General features: G+C 37.1%; 1 protein-coding gene across 5 annotated transcripts in view; it reads right to left on the bottom strand.

The window, feature by feature from the left end:
* OFD1 (OFD1 centriole and centriolar satellite protein) overlaps positions 1-14,991 on the bottom strand; it is a 61,358-nt gene that overhangs the window by 41,479 nt on the left and 4,888 nt on the right. For all 5 annotated transcript variants that reach the window (XM_077815921.1, XM_077815928.1, XM_077815935.1 and 2 more), the window contains 8 exons: positions 13,575-13,682; positions 12,087-12,223; positions 8,428-8,601; positions 5,272-5,378; positions 4,292-4,411; positions 1,566-1,639; positions 1,118-1,209; positions 786-975 (listed from right to left, as the gene is read on the bottom strand). In XM_077815921.1, the coding sequence (XP_077672047.1) occupies positions 786-975; positions 1,118-1,209; positions 1,566-1,639; positions 4,292-4,411; positions 5,272-5,378; positions 8,428-8,601; positions 12,087-12,223; positions 13,575-13,682 (1,002 nt within the window). The remainder of the gene's footprint in view (positions 1-785; positions 976-1,117; positions 1,210-1,565; positions 1,640-4,291; positions 4,412-5,271; positions 5,379-8,427; positions 8,602-12,086; positions 12,224-13,574; positions 13,683-14,991) is intronic.

Here is a 14,991-nt window from a genome sequence, read left to right as displayed (position 1 = left end):
ACAAGACAATAGATTATTATTCTACAGAGATCAGATCTATCAAAATAGTCATTTGCAGAAGCCTTTGTCCTCTACTAACAACAATAAATAATGCTGTGGTTGAAAAAAAATGGTGTTTTGGGAGATGAAAGGAAAGAGAGGGTATTATCAACAATTAGTATTTTTGTATTTTAGTAGCACCTGAATGCAGAGTTCCATTGTGCAAACAGTGAGAGACTTCCATAAAAGTGCTTACAATGTAAATTTGACAAGACAATGATCATTGTCCCCATTTTACAGATGGGGAAAGGAGACAAAGAGATTACATGACTTGACTGAGATCACGCAGGAAGTCAGTGGCAGATCTGGGAATTAAACCCAGGTTTACTAATTCCTAGTCCAGTGCTGTAACCACAAGACCAGCTTTTGGAAAGTGAAACATAAAAAAATCTACTATAATTAAGGACTTGTGGTCCTCTGAGGAGAAATAGATGAAGAAAATAGAATTGACATGCTTTTACCACTGTCCCATGAAGTGTCCAGGGACACTAATAAAAAAATCATCACCCAATACTTGTGATACTAGGAACTCTGGAAAAAACAAAGATAAATGAAAAGACAAAACAGGGATAAGCAGGAGCAAAACCAAGTATTATAACAGTTTTTTAAAGCGGAGTGTTAATTTCATTTTACATATATTCTTAAATTTTGTAGCCTTTTAACAGTCATGAAATAAAGTGTTTACTTTAATGGAAACCTTCTGCAAAATGAGGAAAGGAAAGTTATAAAATATGTTAAACACTAACTGTCTCGGAAATGCAGGTTTTCATTGCGAGTCTCCTCCAGTTGTTGTCTAAGTAGTTTATTTTGCACCTGAAGCTCCAGTTTCTCTTCCTTTAACAAGGGATAGTCCGCAATCTCTTTCAATTTTTCTGTCAACAACTGATTCTGTTTGTTTACCAATAGCACCTGCGCCTTTACTGAATCCAGCTCCAGCTAAAAAACATGTCACACAGACTTCTTAAGGTGTTTCTCAAGAATATACTTTGTACCACATATTATTCCTGAAAAGGTAACACAAAACAGTTCAAATGTACTAATCAAACAGTGTAGTCTCCAAATTCAGGCTCACAATTACCTCGAGCTCTTTTGCATGTGATACAACTTGTTTGAGTTCTTCCTTCTTTGAATTAACAGCAATGGTCTCTTCACGCAACAGCAGAGCCTTCTCTGTAAGGATCATAAACAGTTTCTGTAGGTTAATGTGTATCTCACACCAAAAACTACATAAAAAGAATATTAAGGTTGCAAAGTCAAACACTCAAAAGTGAAGAAAAGCCAGAATTAAGGTTGCCAGAGCAACCTTAATTTGACAAGGTTTGTGCATATGCATGATACAGTCTTTAATTACATGATTATATATTATTTTTTCCAAAGCACCAGCTTAGAAGTCTAAAGATGATCCTCTCTTTCTCCAACTTCAATTAAATACACTATATTTGTTTACAAATACTGCTTTGTTGCCTCTTATTACAAACTACAAGATAAACAATGGCTGTTGAGTATCTCTGAAAGAGATTAGTTACCTTTATTCTTTTTCTCATCTTCAGTAACCCTAGTGGTTCTGGTTATATATTCTTCCTTCAACTCGAGTTGATATCTGGGGGGGAGGGAAAAAGTTACTAAATACCACAGCAAAAGAATTCTGAATGTCCCCAGACTCAGCTTTAACTACCTATCAAACTGTCTATATGCTAATTACAGTGGAACTTCTTCAAGGTCCTGACCTGCGAATGCTGAGTGCCCTCAAGTCCCACTGAAATCAATGGAAGCTGTGGGTGCTCAACACTTTATAGGATCAGGCCCTAATTAAACTGTAAGTATTTTGAAGCAGTTATCCTATCTTCCTGCATCTTTGTACAATGTCCAGGTCACTGAGGTCCTAATCGTGACTGCAGTACTAGAGTATACAAATAAATAAATCCTCATTTTCTGGTCACTCACTTTATGATTTCCAGACAAAAAAGAGCAGTTTATCCCCAGTGCTCAGCAAAGATTAATGGTACTGAACACAGTCAATATTCACATTAAGTCTTCATTATTTTTCAAATATTTTAAAACATATATATTATAACTGAAACTATACAATTGTCAAAAATGTGATTTTATAATCCAAATTGAATTATTGACAAGTCTCCCAACTTTTTATATCCAAAGTCAACCATTTTCTGTAACAGAAATTCATTAATCTGAGTTCCATTAACTGTATGTGTCTATTTTTTCTTTTGTTTGGATTTATAATGATTGTTTCCCTCTAAGTTTTGTAATACATAATAATAGCTTTTATACTTTAATTTTTGTATGCCACATTTTAATTGTCAGACAGGATCCTAGAGCTATTGATAGACAGCTAAATACATTTTATAATAAGCAGATACAGACTAAGATCCTCAGGACAGAGATTGTGTTTTCCTGTGTGTTTGTACAGTGCTTAAAATATTTTGGACACTACTGTAACATAAATAACACTCTCCATTAAAATAGTCCCTGATAAGATCTGAAAGAGCTCTACAAACATTAACAAATGAAGTCACTAAACCCTATTTGTGAGGTAGGTGCTCCGTTTAGCATTTAGTTACTTTAGTATTAAATAGTAATTTACTAGATAAGTAAAACAAGGCACAGGGAGATGACATGTTTGCCTAAGGTTGGTCACTTAGTGGCATCCATCTAACTGCCCTCTGTTCCTAAGCCACTCTGTTTCAGGTGACACTTCATTCTCACTGAAATCAATTGCCTTATACCTCTCTTATACCTCTTATACCTCTTTTAACATGGATTTGAATAAATCCATGTTAAAAGAGGCAGTGCTTGCACTATTCATTATTAGGTAATAGTCTCCTGGCTGAGCTTGTGGATAACCAGGTGTTTAGCTGGTGAGTGGATTTCCTCCCCCTGCCTAGAGGGCTAATTCATTTCATTCTGTGGGAATGAGCATATCGTGTCCTGGGAGCACTTTCTTGCAACAAAACAATCAGCAGGCCTCAGATGATCACTGCTTATATCACAGAGAGAGAGAGTACAAAAGAATCTCAGGTTAGGTGCCATCATTTTCTACTGTCAAACAGCTGATGCCATACACATCTCACTCAGATGCCTGTCCTGGCTGCTGGCCACCAAACATGAAAACTGCAAGGAAAATACACAGACAAATGACATAGGGCCTCTTCCTCCATTGTCCATGTAAATCAAACTGTGACCATCGCCCAGCAAAGAAGGGAGGAACAGAGAACATTGCTTATCCTACCCAGTCTGTGCAGCGCATCAAACCCTGCAGCTTTTATCCAGGAGAACACTCAATCACTTCCAATTCTTCAGCCCCAATGACTACAGACAGAAATGAAGTTTTGGGAGGCGGTGGTCAAGATTAATATTTTTTTAGAAGTGAAGGTCGAGATGTTATTTTGGAGGTACAAGTGGATTTATTTTTGGGTACTGCTGAATTTGGAGGAGGAGATAATTTTGTGAAGAGATATGGATTTTGCGGTGAGGAAAAATGGATGATTTTGGAGCTAGGCAAGATGAATTTGTGGGGGACAAAGATGAGTCTTGCTGGGAAGAGGAGGACTTTTTTGAAGGGAAAAAGAAGCTAGTTTACAAAGAACTTTTTAAGAACAGGGTTTTCTTTGGTTGTTTTCAGGGAGTTGGGAGCCAGCAGAAAGGTATGGCCTATGACATGTACCAGTCTGCACCAAACAGCTGGTATTTCAAAAAATAATTCTCAGGGTAAGAAAATCCCTTTACATTTCCTTTTTAAAAAGTGTCTCATCCCGCCCCTTCAGCAAGTAACCCTTGAAAATCCCTTAATACTGGCTTCATACACCTTGCCTCCTTTCAGTTCTTCAAATTAGTCAATATTTCAGCACTTGTCAAAAGAGATCACCAATGATACTCTGCATCTGCCTATCCAGCAGCCCTACAGATTCCGGTCACTTTTTCTTCACAGATAGGGAGACTGAAAGTGTGAACTGTTAAAACTCTATAGCCCTATGGACAGAAGAACATCATTACATATAGTCAGTTTTTTCTATCTGTTAGAAGGCATAATTGTTTTAACTCTTTTGGTTATTAAATGTATTCACCACATCTTATAAGATAAGTAAGTCACAAACTGATTAAAATAAAAATGCTAAGTGTTATATATTCGAGTCTTTCTTTTTTACAGTTCTCATTGGTAATTCCCATGGCATTTTTAGCATTCTATTCTCATGTGAAATATATATTCTCTATTAGAGACAAAAGAACAAATTACTTCAGGAGTTCATTCCTAAGCTTTTGGTCGTAAGTCTCCTCAATGTTCTTCACAGCTATCTCCCGACGTCGAAGTGCATCATCAACAGCTTTATTTTTTTCTTCTTGAAGTTTCTGAGCCCTGACATAATGAGAAATATACTGACACTGAGCAATTATATTTATGACATGCCAGAGTTTTCAAAAAGTTTTTTTTAATCACACAACATTTATGAAAGTCAAAAGTGTGATGGGTTAGCTTGGGGCAATTTAAAATTCTGATCAGATCTATCATTATCATTCGCTAAGAAAAATGAAAAGTGACACATACTAAGCTGTACTGTTAAAGAGACAGACTGATCAACTGTATAAACAACCAGATTTGCAACTGCTGAAAACTGAAAGTATTACAGTACGGATGTTGTTTAGTTCTTCCATTTTAGAAAGGGTGCTCAGCTTGCCACTCTATCAGCACCCTCTGCTGGCTAGACAAGAAAGTAACTTATGTTAGTGGGGAAATAGCTTTCTTCTTTCTTGCCTACAAAAAACACAAGATGCTAACAGATTAGAGAATGTTGGAAAGCAGGCAAGAATTAGTTTTAGGGTTTTTTAATTACAGAAGAAACACACATCTTTTATTAAATGTGCACTCACAATACGTATCATGGGAAAACCAACATTACAAATGTAAATTTGTCACTACAGTTGCCTTGCTGGTGCTGGGATTACATACTGCTTTTTAAGTTAATGTCTTCAAAGCAGAAATCCAGTTCCTCAGTCTCTCTGAAGTAGTGCCAGGCTCTTTTGCTGAGAACAAAATAGGCCTCTTAGCACAAGATGCCCCTACTGCTAGATGCAGCTGCATATTACTCAAAATGTACCATATCATATTTAGAGATAAATAAAACAAATTTCAATTTCATAAAAATTGCAACGTCTTGAGACATGCTTTCTACAAACAAAGCAACACCAGAGGTAAATGCATGACCTAGAGTGACTCACAGTTCAAAACCTTCAATTCTTTGCTTTAGTTCTGCCTCTCTGGTTCTTATCATTTCAATATCTTTCAGCAGACTTTGTCTTTGTGTATAAACCTCCTTTGCTTCAATCTACAACAGAAAATATTACTTCTATTCATTTTATTTTTACACAAAAAAACTGAGATTTAAATTAAAATAATTTCCAGTAAATTCATAGAGAGTGGCAACAGCAGCAATACATAACAAGACGTCAATGGTATAAAAATTAGAAACATAAATGTTACAGACCTCGCTCCAGGAACTGGTTTGATCCTGACAAATATTATTTGCATAGCTTGCTAGTAACAACTGATTTGCACTAACCGGGGGCTAAGTCACTTCCTTTACGGATGCCCCCCGACTTACGCAATCGTTCCATTCCGGAAAGCCTTCCGTAAGTCAAATTGTGCATAAGTCGGAAATGTATACTCGTACGTTATGCAAAATTTTCCGCAACTCGAAAATCCTATCTCTGGCTTATGGAACTTTTTTAGTAAGTGTGAATTTGTGGCGTAGATGTGACATCTGGTATTGCCATTATGGTCGAAATACGGGTCTTGCATAACCCAGGGAGCGTCTGGTATTCTACTTTATTTAGGGTTAACACACTTGAAAGTTATTACTTGCTATCAAGTAATGTATCTTTTAGAACGCTGCACAGATTCAAAAGTCATAAAACGAAAAGAAAGATTTATTTATAACACAGAATTACCACACACAAATACAAACTTTAGAATATACCAAAACTGCAAGAGAAAAAGCAGTAAAAGTAGGTAAAAGCAGTTTTGTCCCTATCTTAACTAGATTAACAAAAAAGAATTAAAGAGACAAGGTGCTTGAGGTAATATCTTTTATTAGACCAACTTCTGTTCTTGAGCAAGAGAAGCTTTCAAGCTTACACAAAGCATGTGTCCAATAGAAGATATTACCTCACCCACCTTGTCTCGCTCATATGTTGGGACCAACACCGCTACAACACTGCATACAAAAAATATATATATAAGAAACGTTAAAAAACCTGATAAATGTACAGTTAACAGAGAAAATGCACTCTGTATTCTTGCTTTAAAACTAAACTTTCTTCAAAATACCGGTTCCATTAGCAGTTGCCTCCAATTCTACATTCTAGACTATCCAAACCAAACAATACCTTCTAAAAGAATCTTCCCTATGACCATAATGGCAATACCAGAGGCCACATCTACAGCCAGTTCTTACTAATAAAAAAACTCTCTGTAATTCTTAGCTTTAAAAAGAAACAAAACATGTGCCTCTGCAGAAACGCTAAGAGCATGAAGACTGAATGATCTCTTTATCCCAAAGGTGGTCCTATCAAATTTGCAATTCAGGTGTATTGTACAAGTGTGGAAAAGCTGGAACAGCCACTGTCTCCTGTTCCTGTGTTTTGGATAACTAGAGAAATTTGATCTCCGGTGCTTTTCCTGAGATTACATTCTTCTACTAAAAAGATCTACGTGATCTTTTATCTGCAATACAAAACCACTTAGCACAGCAGAGCTGCTGGTCTCTTTGCTCGGACAACCCAGCAAGTAAATGAAGTGTGTACTTGGTCTCAAAGATCAAAGACTGACAATAGCACCCAGCATCCACAATGGTTCACTTGACAAATCTTCTGATCCAGACCTTTTTTAATAACTGAATTAATTTCATGTTCATGAAAGTGGGAGTAATAGCTTAAGGTAGGCAGATTTCATAAAAGTTTCTAAGGACGTGACTATGAAGGAAATCAAGTTGTCACAGGGTGAGAGGCAAAGTTTTGTCATGGACCAGAAAAACAAAATACAGAAAAGAGGAATAAAATAGCTAATTTTCAGCATCGCAGGAGGTCAAAAGCAAAGTGCTCAAAAATCCATATTAGGATTGGTAAAAAGAAAAGGAGTACTTGTGGCACCTTAGAGACTAACCAATTTATTTGAGCATAAGCTTTCGTGAGCTACAGCTCACTTCATCGGATGCATACTGTGGAAAGTATAGAAGATCTAAAGTATATCTAAAATATAAGCTATTACCAGCAGGAGAGTGGCATGGGGGGAGAGAAAACCTTTTGTAGTGGTAAACACCCATTTTTTCATGGTTTGTGTGTGTAAAAAGATCTTCTATACTTTCCACAGTACGCATCCGATGAAGTGAGCTGTAGCTCACGAAAGCTTATGCTCAAATAAATTGGTTAGTCTCTAAGGTGCCACAAGTCCTCCTTTTCTTTTTGCGAATATAGACTAACACGGCTGTTACTCTGAAACCTGTCATTAGGACTGGTGTTACTCAATATAAAAATTAAAGTTCTGGAAAGAGAGGGAAACAGTAAGGTGGCAAAAATCTGTAGATGACACAAAATTATTTTGTTTTGTAAAGAATAGAGCAGATCCAAGACAGCAACATGGTGGCAGGCAAAATTCCTTGCAATCAAGAGAAAAGTAATAAACATTGGAAAGAACAATCTGAACCACACATACACATTTTTGGATACTAAATTAACAGTGGATTAAATTACCATGCTGTAAAAAGATCTCGAAGTCATGGACTCACACATCTGATCAATGCATGACAGTGGTCAAAAATGCAAACAGCACCTTGGGTTATATTAAAAAGGATAGCAAATACCGAATAGATAATAATGTAATTACATACATGGATGGTATGTCCACACCATGAATACTGTGTTCCATTTTATTTATATTTTTTTTTATTTCAACTTCTAAAAATAAAACTACAATAAGAAAATCATAACAACCATAATAAACAGAAAAGAAAAACCTACAAAGCAGCCATCTAGGACTGCCATTAAAAATATCCTCAATACTTCTGAAAGGAGAATAGGGATTCATACACATAACGGTATCTAGATTACATTTACTCTTCTTCTGCAGCACCGCGGCTACTCCAATCTATTTACATATTTATACCATACTCATCACCATGGTCACTGAGAACCTGAAATCACTAAACATACCAATCTGCGTGGTGCTTTCCTGATGTGGGATTAAAAGAGAACTATTGAACTCTTTTTCACTTAGGACCCAGTGGGATCTGAATGTAGTTCCTTCAAAGATCAAAGGGCAATTTCATTAACTAACTGAACCACTTAGCACTGGATCCAATTATTATTTTTAAACATTACCTCCTGTTGTTTTTGAAGTCTTTCAATAGCATTCTTTTCACGAGCAATCAGAGCCTCTGACTTGGCTTGGTTTGTCCTTTCAAACTCTCGACGCAAATCAGAAACTTCTTTCTGGCATCGTGCTTTCTCTTCCATTCGAATCTTTGCTATTTCAACCTCTTTGAAATGTTGTAACTGTTACATGTAAGAAAAGAACAAAGTAAATATCCCTCACTTGATCACAAAAAAGATAAACAAAATCCTCTCTTTTAGGTTAAATTTGACGTTCAGACATATGCACTTACTTGCAAATAGCTTGTTTACACTGTTGATCACTGTAGCATACTGAATTCCCTTTGAGAAACTATACAGAAATGTCTAATTAAATGTGTTAATCTTTTTAGTCAATGTATGTAAACTTCTCTGTGATAAAAGTACCTTTGAAGCATATATGACTGAAAGGTCTTCCATATTTACACCTTCCATCTAGGATCTCAAAGCAGATTACAAATATAGATAATATCACCTTTAGGCGTAAGTAAGCTAGATATAGGGCATTGCACTAAAGGGGTTTCCACTGCTCTCTGTGCTTAAATTGTGTCATTTTTTTTTAACTCACTCCGGTACATACAGCAGGGGAACAGAGCAAGAGATCAGATAAGGCAGCTAATTAAATGTCCCACTCTCCAACCTGACGCTCTGTGACTGGCAAATAAAGAATGCCACATTCCCTAATTCTTCTTCTGACTGGGTCTCCGTTCTCGCCCCATTCCCAAAGAACCATGTTTGCTTGGTGGTGGGGCCAAAGGCAGAAGCAGACCTGCCTTGAACAGCTCATGCCCACTGAAAGTCAATCTTTTGGGCACAGAGCAGATGTGGGCCAGAGAAAGAGGAGTCGTCCTCAGCCAGGGAATTCTGAGCACTATGGGAAAACTGTGTGAATACAAACGGAAGACTTAGGGGGTCTGTTCGAGTGTGTATGACAAAGAGGAATTGAGCTATCTGAGGAATGTGCATGCATTTCTGCCTAGGGAAGAGAAAGTGTGTGAGTGTACATATATGAGTGGGAGGGAAAGAAAATAAATGGGATTGCAAGGATGCATAAGAGAAAGTCAGAGAGAAAATGGATGAGAGAATGCAAGTGAGGCAGAGAATGAATGGGAGTACTAAATGAAAGAGAATAGGGAAAATGTGAAAACAGAGAGAAGACAGAAGTTAGATAGGAAAAAAGCATAGCCCGGGACCTCTGATTAGGGAATTAGGGCCTATGCACACACAAACTTGTACTGAGTTAGTTAAACCATGTGCAACCCCAAGTGTGGAGACACTTAAAATTGTTTATAGATGGCTTATATTGATTTAATTTACACCTTAAGACACTAAGGACTCAATTTAAACTAAATTGCTATAAGCCATTTCTAAACTGATTTATGATTGTCCACACAAAGGGTTGCACCAATTTAACTAAACCAGTGCAAAGGTTTCTACACAAAAACTTGCCGAAGCCTTTAGTGACAGTAAGATCATGTCTATATTGGGGAATTATACACAAAAAATCCCCACTAGTGCTACCACTAATTCAGCTGATGTAAACAAGGCACCAGGAAGTTCTGATATATTTACCCACCTAAAGAAAGATGATACAAGAGGTTTGCTTATATTGTATCCCCATGTCTAAGAGCAGCTCTCAAGGATCTGTTGTAGACGTGTTGTCCAAAGGGATTTTTTGTTAAACTTGAGGTAATTATATTCAGTTGTTTTGGGTTATAACATAAAAAACAAAATGCTCTATTATTTATTGTGACTGCCTTTTTATTTCTCCATGACATTAAGATATGGCTGAACTTTGAAAGTTGATACTTTGCATACGGTATTTCGGGAAAGAAGTGACTTTATAAAGGAAAGGGGGAAGTTAAATTCTGACTAAAAGTCTGAGCACGTTCAATGGGCACAAATTTTTAGCACAACCAAATGAAGTCCCAGTCCTTTTGTGATATTTCATAGAGGATCTTATGTTAACACAACATCAGTGTTGCAACATTAACTTGACCATGCTGCACACGTAATATTTTCCATTTCTGTTTTTCTTGTTAAACGTATACCATAATATCTAGAGTATAGTAATTGTTTCCAAATCAATATTGTAGTAAGAAGCTTAACTTTTCCTAATACTTGAATTATTTATTTTATGTGACATTTTTTGCATGTAATTTTCTTGTTTTTAAGAAAAAGATTGCTTTATGTGTTTAATGAAGATTGCATTTCGGTCCCAATTAGGCTTTGAAGCTTGAACTTCAGTGAGGTTCATAGCGATGGAGAATGGTGAATTACCTCTTATTGCTGTTATTGTTTAGATGATATAAATTCAGTTTATTTTTAAGACAATCTTAAAATTTGCAAAATATTGCAGAATGCAGACAAAAATTGCAAAAGATCCTAAAATCATGAGATCCACAATATTTTTCACATTTTATGATTTTTCTATTCTCCATGTAAAGGCAATGCTGTTTTGGAGGCTTTTACTATGTAGTTTGGTGAGATATTTTCAAAAACAATGAGGAGTCCGGTGGCACCTTGAAGACTAACAGATTTATTTGGGCATAAGCTTTCGTGGGTAAAAAAATCCACTTCTTCAGATGCATGAAGTTTGAATGAACTGGACTTTGAATGAAAAAACATGTTTAAAAAAGATAAGAAATGCTGACATTAAAGAATCATCACGTTTTCCATAACTCATACTTCCCTTTCTAATAGATTAAGGGTAGCACAGAACAACATATACTGACTTATAACACTGAAATATAAAAAGAAGACTTGTTAATAGTAATATTAAGAGCTTTGATAATTATAAATCTTTCAAAAATGTATTTATGTATAATGAATGACTGTAGATAAGGTAACACTTAGGCCAAGGCTTTGGTGGCATAAGTGTGGTTTTGCCAATTCTTCTTTTACACAAAATTGCTAATCTGCTTAACATGTTATTGCTAACAGAACAAAGGTAACACATGGTGTTGGAAGTAGTAAGTAAAAGACACACAAACATGTAATGATAACTAAATTAACCCTTTTCTTGGGAAGACCCAGGGCAGGGTGACACAAAAACAGAAACTGCAAAACCAGCAGGGAAAAATGCAGAAATTGGGTAACTGAATCTTGCGCATGTGTAACGTACGGGTTACTTAAAATGTAAAAGGTTGATGTGCTGATGTAAAAGCTGACTGGATAAATATTAAGTAATCTATAATGTAGAACTGTATAAAAGACCTACGGGCCCATGTTTACTAACTGGAGAAACACCAGATCAGAAACTGAAAAATAGGACTGAAGAACCAGAAAAAGGGATCAGAGAAACGACAACTATCATGGAAGATGGCCCAGAATGTGGTTACCAATTCTGTCTTCTCTGTTATTTGTCCGATACATATGTATGGCCGGATACTATACATGACAACAATTCTGTCTGAAATTGTATAAATAAAGGCAAAAATTGACTCAGCTTAAATGGGGTGGATTTATGACTCAGTTTCCCAACTTTTACCCCCAACAGAGAACATGTAGTTTTTGCATATATAATAGATTGGCATGACTCATTTCTGATTCAAATTATTAGAAGCATTACAAATTTGCAAAATAAAATGAACACATCATTTCCATGACCACTGATTTCTAGGTTATACCTTTTCAGACATTTCTGTTTGAAGCTGGTCCTCTATTTCTTTTCGATATTCAATGAGTTTCACTTCTAAAGACTCAAATTTCTGATGCAGGGGATAAATGTCTGCAAACTGTTCATCAATCAGCTGAAGTTTCTCAACTATATAAAGAATAATGCAATGTACCATCACATAGAAATATTACATTTAGTAACACTGTTGCTCCTACCTAAGATTTTAGGGCTCCCTGTAGGTTTTAACTACCCATGCCTAGTTTCTACTGAAAAGCTACCAAGGAAGCTGTGAAAAGAAATGGTCACTTAAGACATGAAAATGTGGTTGGAAACAAGCCACCTAGGTACTTCACAATATGGCACGTGGTCCAACTAATTGTTTATGTGCAAAAAGTTGGAGGTAATATTTAAATTACCAGGATAACTGATTTGGATTGTAGCCAACCTCTCTCACTGTTCTCCCAAGTGTGCCCGAGGGGAACTGGGCAAGGGGAGATAAAGGAGCCTGAAACCAAATGGCACCTTCCTGCCCCACAACTGCTGCATATTACCCCCTCAGATGGTATCTCATCAGCTACTAAGGCAGACATGAAGCTCTGATTTCAAACAACAGGTGCCTGTAAATTATATTGTATAACTAACTTCAACAACAATCCACTCCAATGAACAAATCTACTAGACGGTTTTTAGAAATGGAATTACCAGTATGTCCAATTTTTGTCTTATGCTATGATTTCTGGCACTGGAAACAATTAATAAATTATATTATAATTAGAACTGGGCAAAAACAATTTGCCTGTCCAACAAAATTTTTCAAGATCTCAAAAAATGTTCTTGTTCTGCCTCAGGGCAAAACTTTAGAGATCTTTAGATTTTTTCCATGAAGAAACAAGAGAAAGATATACATACATCAGAATAGAAAATGGCCCAGTGGTTAGGGTACTCACATGGGACGTCAGAGATGTAGGGATTCACATCCCAAGGGAGTGCCCTTACTACTGAACTATTGACTATTCTGTGGTGGGTCTCTCATTTTCACCAGATGTTCCATCCTGGATCTCAGGAAAGTTTCCTTAAAAAAAATGATACAATCCTGCAAAAAGTTTCATTTTCAATTAACTGATATTTTCCACCTGCTCCCGCTCCCCGTCACAAAAAAAAAACCACACACACACATACACATACAAAATTTACAACTCCCAAACAACTCTAATTATAAATTTCCATAAACTAAAAATTATTTAGGCATATGCTCTTTGAGGCCTATAATATTAAAAATAATACATCTAGGGTGGATGGATGGATCTGAATACATAACGTATTTGAACTGAAGACCCAAATCACAGCAAAACTTTTGTCTTACACTTTCCTGGGCTTATTTTAGAAAACCAGAGAGGGATGCAATCTAGTGTCTATTATTACTTCAGGCATGGGCAAGTGCTGAATGGATACAGTATTGAGCTATCTGAGGAAAATAGTTCATGAAAGCTCTATTTACCAAGAGATTCTCTATAAGGAGGTATTGAGCTTGTCTGAGTTTCTGTGTTGCGACTTTCCTTACATAGGTGATGCTCTGTCAGCTCCATTAACATCTGTATAAGAAAACCTTAGAGATACAGTATGTAAGTTACTTTTCTCTTCCACAACAAACTGAAATTTGAAGGCAGAGACAACTCTTTTACAAGACAAAGAAAAAACTAAATGGTGAGAGGATGAAATTATTGCCAAAGAACACAAGAAATCATTCAATAAAATCAGTGTAAAAATTCTAAAAACAGTATATTAATAGCAAGCATGCTTGAGTCTCCCACAATCAGCATACCTTGACCATTTCCGTTACCTTTACCACCAAACTCATTGAGGGAACAAATTACCATCACCACCAATACCTGAAATCAACAAGAACTGCAGGTGTTTGGTGCTTCTGAAAATCAAGCCACTTTTGTTTAGGTGCCTAAATACAGAGTTAGAAGCCTAACTTTTGGGACCAGGTGTGAAAATTGTGCCCTATATGAGCCAGAGGCAAATTAAATGAAAGTTTATCTTGGTGCAGGCCTAAGCTGCCCAGCAGGCAATCAAGGGCCATGCAAATCGGGAGAGGTGCCCCTTCCCCTGGCCCGGTCCAGCCCTGCCAGAGCTACTGCGGCCAGGGAGAGGTGCCTCTCCCCCGGCCGGTCCAGCCCTGCTGGAGCTATTGCGGCCAGGGAGAGGCAACCCTCCCCCAGCCCAGCCCAGCTGAGCCCAGCCCAGTCCAGCCTGAGCTGCCACGGCTGTGGAAAGGCACCTCTTACCTGGCCCTGAGCTGCTGTGGCAAGAGAGGGCTGGGGGGAGTCCTCTCTCCCAGCCACAGACCCGGGGCAGCCTGCACCCCAAAGCCCTCATTCCCGGCCCCAGCCCCAGCCTGCATCCTCAGCCGAAGCCCTCATCCCCCTGTACCCTAAGCCTCTGCTCCAGCTTGGAGCCCCCTCCTACACTCCAAACCTGTTGGCCCCACCCCCACCCACATCACCTCTACATTGGTGCACAAAATTCATTAAGCACATGGATGTAAAAAACTATAGGGAACCCTAGTGCTGACCTGTACACAGTACAGGAATGCAATTGAGTAGAAAATAATGCAGAACATCTGAATTCCCCAGCATTAGAATATAAAATATTACGGTCTTTGGAAGTTTTACATTTATCAGGATTTAAAGGTTTTAAATTTTTTTAATTTATAATACAGGAATTTTTAATTTTTTTGGAGTAGAGGTTTAGCATTTCATACATGCCACAAATTGGGAAAACCCCAAAAGAAGCATAAGAGTCACTAACCTAAATAATCAGAAATTACTTTTAAGAATCAAACATTTAATCAAATGTATTCAATAGAGTTTCTGTTACCCATATGATATTATAAACTAAGCTATCAAGGA

This window comes from Eretmochelys imbricata, chromosome 1, assembly GCF_965152235.1.
Source record: "Eretmochelys imbricata isolate rEreImb1 chromosome 1, rEreImb1.hap1, whole genome shotgun sequence".
NCBI classification, from domain to species: Eukaryota; Metazoa; Chordata; order Testudines; family Cheloniidae; genus Eretmochelys; species Eretmochelys imbricata.
This window is presented reverse-complemented; position numbering and strand designations above follow the sequence as displayed.